Below are 13,055 nucleotides of genomic sequence, written 5' to 3'. Positions count from 1 at the left end.
CAATCCAAGAAAAAAAAGAAGTACCAGCATTTTGATTTTCTCCCTCTTACCTCTTCAAAGCCACAGATACGGCAGCAGAAGATGCGGGAACAAGGGTGGATCTTGATCATGATTTTCCCTTCCTTCTGAGCCTTGGTAGTAAAGTACAGTCTCCCTTTCATTGCCTTGCGCCTATGAGAAACAGAATTTATTATATTTATAGCCTGCCCTTCTTGCCGAGACTGAAGGCACATTCCAAAATATACTGTTTTTACAGGACAGGACATACCATAATAAGCAATGCAAAATATGGATTAAAAATTAGAAAACAATGCGAAACTTGTGGGGGGAAATCTCATCTCCCCCACCCATTGATAAGTCAATGTATCCAGGCCCAACTGCTCACCCTGGAGCTTGGCCACAGCAGCGGCATCTGGGAGCCACTCCGAGCCTGGAGAGGCTCCCAGCCTCTGATGTGGCTGAGATTTGGTTTCTGCCGCCGCCAGGCTCGGCAGCTCCCAGCATCCACTGCGGCAGAAGCAAAGTAAGTGTGTTATCTGCGCATGTACAATGTTTTTAAATTAAAAAAAAATAATTTGGAGGAAATTTAAACATCTCAGATTTTTCTGCAAACCTCGAGTATCTCCCAAGTTTGCTGAAAAACCTATTTAGCGTCTTGGCCCCAATCTGTGAATTTAGATATCCGTAGATGAGGCCAGTGGACACACATTGCCAATATTATATAGATGTAGTACAAATAGGACAATACAGACAATAAACAGTGTCATAAACTACCATCCTATCCACTTTATAAAAGCACTTTCTTGACAGCATTTTACTATGGCCCTTTCCCCTTTATAAAAGTGACCTCCTGAAAAATTCTGTTTTACTTATTCTGTGGAATGACAGAAGTGTAAGAGGCTCCCTGACTGCCCCAGGTAGGCTATTCTACCAGGTGGGAGTCTTAGGGAGCAAAATCAGAGAGGCTGGCCATTTTTTCATTACAAATCACTAGAAGGGCTAAAAGGTGCATGCTATGTACACATAACTGCTGTCCCACTGCAGCAGTGTGGGAATTTGGATGTCATGAAGGACATAGCATCCCCAGAATTTATACTCTGTTTAAAAGGGAAACTTTCTAGCCCTTATGGCTATGAAAATCAGTGCTGGCGAACAGTACCTAGAGAAATCTCAAGAGGCAGGAGTGCACCTGGTTGGGTTCAGCACAGCTTTGCCTTTCCTGGACTGACTCTCTAACCTAAGTAGACACGCCTGATTACACCCATCTCTTCCATGAATACGTCTCGCTAATGTTGTCAGTTCCAGAAAGCTCATGCCAATGTAAAAAAAGGACCTTCACATTTACATGGCTCACATTGGCCAGACGAATGTGTTCAGGGTACTTGTGTACAGATTGGATTAGATCTTCATTTCCTGCTGTCTTCCTACAGCTCCATGAACATGAAATGTACTTAAGATTTCCTCTGTTACCACTCTTCAGTGCGTTGGATGCAAGTAAACAAGGCCAAGTGGGTAGCATTAGATAGGGAATAGTCCTAACATTGTAGGTTCAGCATCTGAGATTCTGTATCAGGCAAAGAACTGCTGAGATTTGAGTTAAAAAGGTCAGGGGCAAGCTAAATTTTTAAAAATCTTGCAAAGCATCTGAAATAACAGCAATGAGATGATAACCCTGCAAAAGCTTCTTACTTCTATCGAGGGATGCTGTCCTGCAGAGAGACACTAGCACTGTCCCTGCATACAGGAAACACTTTTCACATCAAATTCCAAAGAGCTCACAACAATGTTGTTACAAACCCACCTTTCTGAATCCAGCTTTATCAGTCTGCGAACATCTGAGCAGAACTGGACGTCAGTCACTGTGCAGCTAGGATAAGCCTCACTGTAAGAAGAGACAATCAGGATTTGGGATTGATTTATAAACCTATCTGGAAGGTACGCAACATTTCAATGCCCTTGGTTCCAATAGGAAGCTACAGGAGGGATGGGGCCACGGAAGACAGCATATATGGGGCATTCCCTCTGAAATGCTTTGCACCTGTGCCCCATTTATTTCTTTAAATATTTTTATGCACGTTTTCTCTCCTATGGGGATCCAAAGAAGCTTACACATTGACCTCCCATCCTCTGCACTATTCTCACAGTAGCAACCCTGTGAGGTACGTTAGGCTGAGAGAGACAGAAGCCCTTTTCAAACTGTCTTTGTATTCTGTTTTAGTAAATGGTTGCTAATGGATTTTTTCTGTCATTTCAGACAGACCCGTTTTAGTAACCGGCTGCTAGCAGAATTTATTTACCTGTTCATACAAACCTACAAAGCACGGTTGAGCTGCTTTTGAGGGAAGCTGCTTTCTTCCATTTTCTACCCCTTCATTGCGCTTCTGAATTGCTGTGGTGTGCTGTTTAAAATGTCCATAGCGCTTCCTACAATGCCACTTCCCCACCACCCTTTTTCGCCACACGATCTTCTGCAGTCTTTTTTTAACGTTCCAGGTTGAGCGCTATAGTGCTAAACTAATATAGCACTTCAGTGCTGTAGCAGCACCAGTGAGATGTTAAAAAAATCCTCAGAGAAAAATCGCATGGCAAAAAAGGGCAGGTAAAAAGCGGCACTGTTTGAAATGACCCTAAGCGCTTCCCAGACAGCTCATTAACAGAAGGAAATTTGCTGTATGAAACCTCCATCCCTGTATTACTTTACTCAAAACTGGGCCAGCAATGAATATCATCCAGTTTAGAACAGTAATTTGAAAAAGGGTCAGTGTCAGGCCCTTTCTCACCCAGCAAACTTGCACAACAGCGCAGGAATCCGAATCTGTGAGTCCCATATCCTAGGCCAGCACTCTAGCCATGACACCACACTGGCCCTCAAAGTTTACTGGTTAGTACCCATGGTGCCAACAATTCCTTCTTTAACTATTTTAAAGCAACTCCTCCTATGTTAATGCTTAATAATACTTAGCATTTATATAGTATATATAAATATACTATATTCAGTATTTAGAGTACTTCACTAACATTATTTTGTTTTCATCCTTACAACAGCTTCATAAAAGTAGGCCAGTTTTGTTCTCTCCATATTGCTGCAAGACAGTGACTTCTCTAAGGCCTCCTAGTGAGTTCAAGGTAATGGTGAGATTTCAACCAGGGGCCTCCAGACCACAATTCATTCTCTTAGATGTTATGCAACATCAAGTCATTTCAGAGGAAAGGCTCCTGCGCCCAACCTATGGCCATATACCTCACATTCCAGGAACTGTTCGATGAAATGGGAGAAATCAATGCTTCAGTTGCAGCAAAGGACAAAATAGCACAGAGTGCAAAAGGGCTGCTTCTCTGGCAGAAGTTGGCACTGTCCCTGCTTAGCAGACCACAGGGGCTTCTTATTAAGCCCGTTCCAATCAAGGCTGGTGGTGAATGGGTCAGACCCATTCACATGTTTACTACTGGGAAACTCAGCCACATGTATTTATTTTTATTTTACAAAATTTATATCCCTACTTTCCACCCTCACAACAGTCATCAAGGTGGCTAACACGCTAAAATACATGATTAAAAATACATTTAAAAACCATTAAAATCAACCTCCCCTCAAAAATCCCCACATTAAAAAATTAAAAACACAGCTAAAAAAGTATGGAAACATAAAAACAGCTACTGAAACACTGGTCAGGAAAGAAGGCTCACTGAGGGAACATCTTCACCTGGTAGCAGAAGATGGCAACAGAAGGGGACATATGACTCTCCCAGGAGGAAGAGTCCAAGAGCTTTGGTGCCCCAGTTGAGAAGGCCCTCTCCTGGGTTGCCATCCGCCTAATCTCAGGCACCATTTGCAAGAATGGACAGAGTCATGTGTATATTTCACAGTTTAAACTCTAGTATTCCTTGTGCCAGGGCCGTGGTGGCTCAGAGGTTAAGACGCTGAGCTGCAGACCGGAAGGTCGGTAGCTTGGCAGTTCAAGAACCCAGTGCCGCGTGACAGAGTGAGCTCTCATCCCTGGTCCCAGCTCCTGCCAGCCTAGCAGTTCGAAAGCAAGAAACTGCAAGTGGATAAATAGGTACCACTTTGGTGAGAAGGTAACAGCATTCCGTGTGCCTTGGCATTTAGTCATGCCGGCCACATGACCACGGAAACATCTTCGGACAGCGCTGGCTCTTCGGCTTGGAAATGGAAATGAGCACCGCCCCCTAGAGTCAGATTTGAGTGGCTTTCAAGCAAGGGAAACCTTTACCTTTACTATTCCTTGTGCCATTAAAAAAATAACTTGTGACTGTGCCTTCAGTAACTGACCAGCAGCTGGACTAGACAAAGGAAGGAAAACAAGGATATGTTCAGAGGCAAAGAAAGTGCCCCCCCGGGGGGGGGATGTACTTACTGAAAGTGTTTGATGACAAGGGATGGGTCAGTGATCTCTTTTGGGATCCCAGTCACCATCAATGTCCGGGCCACCTGAGGCAGGAGAAAGGGAGACCGCTTGACATGGAGGCACCTAAAAGCAGCAGGGCTCAGGCAGTTTTGCACACAGGCAGGATGTCTAGAATCCTGCACTAACAAACCCCAGTTCTGCAATTGGAAACACTGTCGCCAGAGGAACATAACTCTAAATTTGGAATAAATGATGGACTGTTTCCTACATTTGGTATTCTTTTACTTATCCTTTTTCTCTTTGTTGACATCGTTTTATTTGGAAGGAGCAGGTGGGCTGGAATGCCAGGAGTACAATAAAAGCATAGAGAAAAATAGCCAGGGATTGGAGGCCTCTGGAGACTATTTGGGAAGGATGTAAAGAATGAGCCCTGGGCTCTGCATCCCACCCCCCCCCCAGAAAACCCTACTACGGCGTGCTAAAGTCACAATTCACATTAAATTACTTGGAAATCAGTGGCACTATAACACCTCTGTATACTCATGGATTTCAACAGTCCTTCAACATGTCTCATTTTCTCTGGCTTTTAGTCTAAACATTCAACAGAAACCAGTTACATATCTTCAACAGACACAATCTGATGTAATGAGGTCTAGAAATATAACTTCTTAATCCAGTAAACCTCAGATAGGGGATTATTCCTAATGCAAATCTTCCAGCAGTATACCTCCATCAACTCATAGCTCCAAATTTGCGTAGAGCCATATCCTTAGAGACCCCTGATGATTTTAAGCTCCTTTTCTTGCTCGATAACTCAGATACAGAAATAACTGAAATAGCAGCAAAGTTTCTCTGCAGTGCCATAGCCCTACGGCCTGATAAATGATATTATGAATTAGGTTTTTTATGATGATACTCTGTGATGTTACTCAGCAATTTTAATCTGACTCTGTATGATTCTGTACTTAGATTACTGTATCTTTATTTATATGCCAATAAAAGGCTTTGGATTGGATTGGTAAACCTCAGATAATCGAGATTCTGTAGAAAGGAACTACCATTTAAAAGCATAGCTTGGAATTTAAAAAATGCAATCATAGCTTTGCAGAATCCTGGATCCCCTGCATTCCTGAGATTTCCTACACCTGCTGAGTGCTGAGGCAAGCTGCTAGTGTGATCAAAACAGAGTATGGTAAAAATTGGATGGCTTTCACAACTGTTGCCAGGCATTCAACTGGAGACGCAGCCTGTCTTCCTGAGAACCTGGAGGCAGCGAGAGTGTGAGAATATGCAGCAACTTCCTGCTCAGTTGCCCCTGGATTTCCTCTCCCCCACCAGCAGAGGAGCACAATTAGAGTCCTTCCTGCTCTAGTCCTCCTCTCTGCTGTCAAACTCTGATTCAGTGATAGGCACGAATCCCTAGCAACCCTCGGATACCCTGGAAACCTTGTTGGTCTTTAAGGGGCTACTGGACTTGAATCTGGTAAAACTAGATTTTGGTATACAAAGCACAGTTGTACCAGAGCTGCAGTGTCTGAATTCTCACAGTTTCTTGGGTGAGGGTCTGAATAAATAACCCCACGATTTGGAAAAAAAACCCAAAGGGTGAAAAGAGGTAAGTCTTCTCTTGTCTAAACTAATCTAATCTGGGGAACTGGGTTTGATTCCCCACTCCTCCACATGAAGCCAGCTGGGTGGCCTTGGGTCAGTCACAGTTCTCTCAGAACTCTCTCAGCCCCACCTACCTCACAGGGTGTCTGTTGTGGGGGAGAGGAAGGGAAGGTGAGACTCCTTTGGATAGTGAAGAGTGGGGTAGAAAACCCAACTCTTCTTCTTCTATGCATGGAGAAAGGAACATAAAAGGAGTTCTAATTCTTGTCCACAGTTTTAATTAAGGACCTATTCAAGTGCCTCAGTGGTCACTGGGATCCGATTCTGGATTCCCTAACAGAGAATTCTTAGCTGGCTGGGATGGATTAAAATTAATTTCCCACTTTTAAAAAGCTATTTGGGAGATATCTACTTCCCATGTTCAGCTATTTCAGGATTTAACATATGAGTCGTTCATATATGATCCTTCTATTGTGTGAAAATGTTTATCTCATTGTTCGTCAGAGCAATCCAATGAATCCTTTCTATTGAATGGATCAAGAACTGAGGCTGAAGATCCCTTTATCAATCTGTTCCTGCTTCCTGTACCGGGTCTGGAGAGGGAGCTTCACTTGTCCCTGCCATGACGAGAAATTCAAGCTTATTCATGCCTGTGTGGGCAGAGCTGGGCAAGCTCCCTATTTGGCCATCACATGGAAATAAGCACTGAGGATAGCGATAGGATACTGTTAAAGATCTGAAGCTGCCTTCTGAGATTGTGCCTTCTCTAAAGCGGGATTTCAACCCACTGTTCCTGGAGCAAAATCCAACATTCTAATCACTGGACGACACTCAGCTCAAACATTTGGTACTTAGTTTGACAACAATTAAAACTGATCAGAGTCTCTTTGAAAGAGCAGAAAGGGAGGGAGGGATGGAAGAGGGCTAACATCTTACCTTCTCATTCTCCTTGTAGTCAAGCTGGATGGAGTGATGAGCCATGCAGAGGACGGTTATAATGAAATAGAGGAGGGCAAAGATACTGTGCAGCCACAAGAGTCGGTCACTGCCAGAGACAAAGGAAAGAGATCTGTTATCCAGGAAAGCAAGGGATCTTGTCTGCAAGATAAGGGAACAACAGTAATTTCCCAGTACATGCTGATCATCTTACTATCATAGTTCCATGGTAGAAGATGTAACCCAGAAGGACCCTGAATGTATGCATGCTATTATACCACCATGGAAAAACTAACCAGGGCTCACTCAGAGTAGGCATTCAAGTAAACTGTTCAACAGTTCAGTGGTTTCCTGAGTCTAACTCTATACTGTAAGGTAATCCCACAACAGCTTTTGTGCATGGACATGGAGGGGGGATCTGGCCCATACAGAGTCCTGCAATTAAACAAAAAAAAGGTAGACAAAGAGCATAGTGCATAGAACAGTGGCCTTGAAACTGTTCACACTTCGTCTTCTCTCCATCCATTCCCCCCGCTTTGGGGGGCTTGGAAGGAGAAAACAATCCTTTTATTATATACCACTGAGTCTTGCAGCTCATACCTACACGCATAGCAAATGTGAACACACACAAACGGATTGTAGTGGTAATAAGGTATCTTTCTGAGTGAGCCTGGAAATGCAAACCAAGGTCTGTCTGAACACAAATTGGCCTCGTTCACTCCCAGCAATCATCACTAGAAGCTACAAATGGCAGATCAGAAGGTTGGAAATACATACTCTTTTGGAACATTGGCAATTGTGGTTCGGCCAAAATTAGCTGGATGCTTCCCTGAAAGAGAGAGAGGGAGAGAGAGAGAGAGAGATGAGAAAAATCAGAAACATGTAAGAACATTTTCATGGAACATTTATATATATTAATTTACTTACTTACCCCACTTTTCTCTCCAACAGGGACTCAAAAGCAGCTTACAAAAAGTTTAAAGCTTGCAATTTCTCATTTTGCATTTAATGTTATATGTAGTCAAACGGTAACATTTTATGGATTTAGTATACTAGGAATCACAACCAATTAAATAACTAAAATGCTTTAATCAAGTACTCATTAATAAATTAATCCCGAGATGGTCTTTTGGAGGCCTATAGTCTGCATCTGGTCTCTGAAGAAACCCTTTCTGATTCTCCAGTGGCCTTATCCAATTTTAATCAAGATGTGGCTAACCCTCTTTGTTCACAGTTTAACATTTAAGGGAAGTTTTAACATTTCATATTTACTTTTTATTATATCATTTTCTCATTTGCATGCTGGAAAGGCAAAGAACCACTGGCAACCTGCCTCTTGAGGAGACCTTTCTGGAAGCATGTTTGTTCTTCAGCACTTCAATTAATGAACTCATATCATTAGAGTTTATAAGCTCCACATCTGTGAAGCCCTTTCTGCGGAGGTTGGATTGTCTGTTCCCTGAGCTAGTGATTTAAGAACAGAGAAGCTGGTTGCCCCTGACTGATTCATTTATTAAATGAATCTGCATATTGCTAAAACTCAATACAGGCATCAGTTTGGGGAAATTTAAGATAATGACTTACAACACATTTTTTTTTTAAAAAAAGCTTCCACTCTGTTTGAAGGAAATGCCATCGTGAAAATTTGCCATTTGATACACCAGGTCTGAACCAGACTCACTGACTGAGCAATCAATGCTTAAACTGATCATGGGAGCAATCTTAAGGAGGTCTGTTCAGAAGTAATTCCCATTTTATTCAATGAGGCTCATCCCCAGGAAAGTGTCCTTAGGACTGCAGCCTAAATCTACTGGCATGTATCCTACTTTAGGCTGGAGAAACTTTCTTTGACCTAAGGTAGGGTTGCCAGACCCCTGGCTGGGGTGGGTTTCCCCCCCAATTTCCAGGGCTCCAATCCATTGGTGGCCAGCTGGCATATAACACAACAGTGCTCTAGCATTTTGGTCAAAACTCTATAGTAACCATAGAGTTTTGACCAAAATGCTAGAGTGTTGCTGTGTGACATCATTGTGCTGACAATGTCATGTGCAGTGATGCTGCCCCACCTTCACCACTCCTGGAAGGTTCCCTCCCATCCTCCGCCAGCCGAGTAAGTAGACCTGGCAACCCTAACCTAAGGAGCTATTTTTCCCCCTATGGCCAAAATCATGAAGACTGTCTAGAGTCGGAAAGCACACATGCAATACTAACTGATACCTCTAGGAACTATAATTTGAAGGAAATGTACTTATTTCTCACATTAGAGTACTTATTTCTCACGTTGAACATTTACTTCAACTCAACTCATGTTGCAACCAGAATCAAAACAAAATGTGCTCCTTGTATCATTCGTGTAAGTGCTATGAATGATTCAAGGACAAAACTTCTCTGGGCCAGATGCCTGACTGACTTCCAGATGTTTCCTCTCTTCTGTGATCTTCACCAAGCACTCTCTTGGCCTCTCTCAGCTACCCCCCACCCCCAAAAAAGTTTCTTTAGCAATTGTCCAATTTCCTCAGCATGACTACTCATGTCAGAAAGACTCTCTGGAATTCCTTTGGAACCTTCAAATCCAGTTCTAGATCATCAACACATCCCAACAGTTATCACTGATGCCCACCCAACATATTGCTGGACTCTGCGCCCTGCTGCCTTGGTGTTACCCAGGTGAATCAGAATGCCACATACCCAGGAGGTCTCCAGAGAAGTTGACTGGAAGGATGACAGCCACAGAGAGCACACAGATGATCATAAGCAGCACCAGTATGTGCCGTTGGAAAGAGAGGTAGGTGGTGGCATCAATTCCACATTTGCTTTGAATTTCCTCATCCCTAATGGTTGTGTGGAGAGATGAAGGCATGTCATTAAAATCACATATTATCACCCATATTCCCCTTTCTTTTTCTGAGAAAATACACTGTCAAAACATGAAGAACAAATTCCCAGTTCCCCACTCATACCAGAGCAAAATGGCTCTTTATTGAGATATGCTGACAGCCAATGGTCTTATTACTGCATTTTATCCGGTATGACATCTTTTCTGATTTGCTCCACTAGAAGGGCATATACAACCAATGAAGAACAATATTAGCAATGTTTAGATACATGTGTGATCCCCACAAACAGGCAGAGGGGAGCTACATCTCGGGCCCACCGCTCCCTTGACCTGCCTCCTAATGTCTCCCATCAGTGTCCTCAGAATCTGGTGAGGGGGTTCTCCAGCACCTTTCTCATAAGTCCTTGCTCCATTTAAAATCAGCCTGACAGGCCACACACACCTCCTTCCCAGCCCCTGCCCTCTCCGGAGGAGCCTTCTGCTCATGAGAAGCAGGAAGCCAATCAATCTGTGGCTGTGACAGGGACTCTCCTCAGGCTGCCACCAATCAGCTGTTGCAAAAACTGATTTGTAAAGGGGTTGGGCTCTGATGGCCACTCAAACCTTTGCTCCACCCCATGGCTACCCCATTTAAAAATGTAGCTTTGGCAGCAGCTGACACTACAAAACAAGGATCTTCACCATGTGACTGGAGGTAAATTATGGCTGCCATTTTGTGGCTGGTTCTGCCTCCTGTGGCAGCCATGTTACGCTACGTCAAAACTCTAAAGGTACCTGCAAGACCAAAAAGGTTGGGGACCCCTGAGTTACAGCAATGACATTCATTTGCCTTCAGAACACTGCATTCTTCTGGCCTTATATCTCCCCACCCTCATTATGATGATGTCTCTGAGACTTGCACACTGATTCACTCTTTGGGGGTGGGTGTCCTCAAAGACAAATCCAAGGTTAAGTGAATGGGAGGGAATAAGAAATGAGGTAACTTGTGTGAGAGCCAGTGTGGTTGTAGTGGTTAGAGTGTCGGACCAGGATCTGGGAGACTGAGGTCCGAATCCCCACTCTGCCATGGAAGCTGGCTGGATGACCAGGGGCCAGTCATACACTCTCAGCCTAATCTGCCTGACAGAGTTGTTGTGAGGATAAAATGGGGAAAAATAAGCTGCTTTGGGTCCCCATTGGGGAGAAAGGTGGGGAATGAATGAAGAAAATGAATGAAGAAAATAAATAAAATAATGTGTTCACTGTGATGTGCATGAAGGACATCAATGTGCTGTTTACTGACCTCCCACTCTCTCCAACTGTAACAAACCAGCATTGTTTTTTAAGCTACAAAGGTTTTTAGCAGTCTTTCAGGTGGCATAAGACCTTTTCAGGAAGATTTTCCCGGTCTTGGCGATTGCCATGGCAGTTGCTTTTTCCCGGACCTCTGGGAGAAGCCTGCCAGCGCCCACGGCTGGGAGGGGGCACGATAGTCCGCGCCACCCCAGGAGCCCGAGTGAAGGGCTCCAAGCCATGGGGCACTAGAAAGCCCCCCTCCAGCAAGACAAGCCGGTGAGGGGGGGCTACTCCAAGACCCGAAAGGTCCCGCTGTGGAGCGTCCTGTATGGGAACAAGATCAGCACACCAGAGCAAGCGTTTGGTGATCAAGCGATTTCAGACACAAGCGAACAATCGTTGAAAATGTGAGTTTATGTACAAGCGAGAACAATGAAAAACCGCATGGCCCTCCCGAAAGAAAACAAGGGAGGGGAGGGGACTCTCCTCCGCTAAGAACTGTTTACAAGCGATTTTAAGCCAAAAAAGGGGGGGCACTACAAAAAGCGAACGGATTAAAATAATGAGACTGTAAGAGCTTACCGCGTGATATAAGAACTTCCAGAGACTTTGACAAACTTTTAATAAAAGTAAATAACTCTCAAATATGGCGCCGCTTGTGAAGGACCAGAGAGACAAACAAGAAGAAGAAGAAGAAGAAGAAGAGGAAGAAGAAGAAGAGGAAGAGATTGGATTTATACCCCGCCCTTCACTTGGGAGTCTCAGAGCGGCTTACAAACTCCTTTCCCTTCCCCTCCCCACAACAGACACCCTGTGAGGTGGGTGGGGCTGAGAGAACTCTGACACAAACTGCCCTTTTTCAAGGACAGCTGTGCCAGAGCTTGTGACTGACCCAAGGTCACATCAGCAGGTGCAAGTGGAGGAGTGGGGAATCAAACCCAGTTCTCCCAGATTAGAGTCCGCACACTTAACCACTACACCAAACAAGCAAAAACAAAGCTTCTTCCCAGGAGTTCCAGCCCTGCGAGTTCTGTGCCTAGACAGGACTCAGCTGCGGAACTCCAAAGGCTGTTGTCGGAAGCACTTCGCCCCCTACTGGATAAAATTACAGCAATTGACAATAAACTCGATACACAACAAGCACAAATAGCTGCAAATACACAGAAAATCGAAAAAACGGAGCAAGACTTTAAAGAGATTGATACCAACTCAAAAAAGATGAATAAAAAACTATAGGCTTTGGGGAAAAAATGCCAAATTGAAGAGTCTCGAGTATTACAGCTGATAATGGAAAGGGCAAGCTATGTCTTGAGACTTCAAGGTGTCCAAGAAGAGAAAGGAGAGAATCTGAGACAGATTGTTGGCGATGTATTAGCTCCCTTGGCAGAGATGACATTGGATCAATTTCAAAGCGAAATTGATACGGTCCATAGATCGTATACAGAATTTATCAGGAAGAATAATCTGCCAGGGGAAGTTACAATAATATTCTCCCGAAGAAAAGTGAGAGATCAACTATTGAAAGCATCTAATGGAGAGACCTTGAAGATAAAAGACAAAGACATAAGAATACTGAAAGATATTCCATTTGAGATAAGAAGGAAAAGAAGGAAATACAGAGACTTGGTTTTATTTCTACAAAAGCACAATGTCTGTTACAGATGGCTAACACCCGAGGGATTAATCTTTAGATATGCAAATGGAAAAGAAAGGATTGACTCTGTTGAAAAGGCTTGAGGGTTTTTGCGTCAACATAGCAGCCCAGCAGGAGAAGGTGCGACCAATGCTGCCAAAGAAAGCGAAGAAGGAGAGGCTGGATCTTCCGAAGAAGACTCTGACTCTAAATTGCGGGCTGCTGCCCCCAAACAAAGCTATCAATTGAGACACAGAAAGGGGAAAAAATAGATTGTGAATCTACTCTGGAGTATCTAAAACAAGTATATTGTATATCTTTTCATAGTCTTTTTATGAAACTAGAATTGTTGATGAATCTCTAAATGTTTAAATAGATAGATGATCATTTTCAACTA

At 43.7% G+C, this 13,055-nt stretch overlaps 1 protein-coding gene across 1 annotated transcript in view; it reads right to left on the bottom strand.

The window, feature by feature from the left end:
* The window catches only part of TMEM63C (transmembrane protein 63C), a 43,311-nt gene that overhangs the window by 19,628 nt on the left and 10,628 nt on the right, over positions 1 to 13,055 (bottom strand). The window contains exons 7-12 of the mRNA XM_015418360.1: positions 9,603 to 9,745; positions 7,692 to 7,743; positions 6,915 to 7,023; positions 4,377 to 4,450; positions 1,802 to 1,882; positions 51 to 171 (exon numbers count right to left, since the gene is read on the bottom strand). Of these exons, the coding sequence (XP_015273846.1) occupies positions 51 to 171; positions 1,802 to 1,882; positions 4,377 to 4,450; positions 6,915 to 7,023; positions 7,692 to 7,743; positions 9,603 to 9,745 (580 nt within the window). The remainder of the gene's footprint in view (positions 1 to 50; positions 172 to 1,801; positions 1,883 to 4,376; positions 4,451 to 6,914; positions 7,024 to 7,691; positions 7,744 to 9,602; positions 9,746 to 13,055) is intronic.

The sequence above is a fragment of the Gekko japonicus genome, unplaced genomic scaffold (genome assembly GCF_001447785.1).
Source record: "Gekko japonicus isolate JY-2015 unplaced genomic scaffold, Gekko_japonicus_V1.1 scaffold3, whole genome shotgun sequence".
NCBI lineage: Eukaryota > Metazoa > Chordata > Lepidosauria > Squamata > Gekkonidae > Gekko > Gekko japonicus.
The sequence above is the reverse complement of the archived record's forward strand: the minus strand, read 5'-3'. Positions and strand labels throughout refer to the sequence as shown.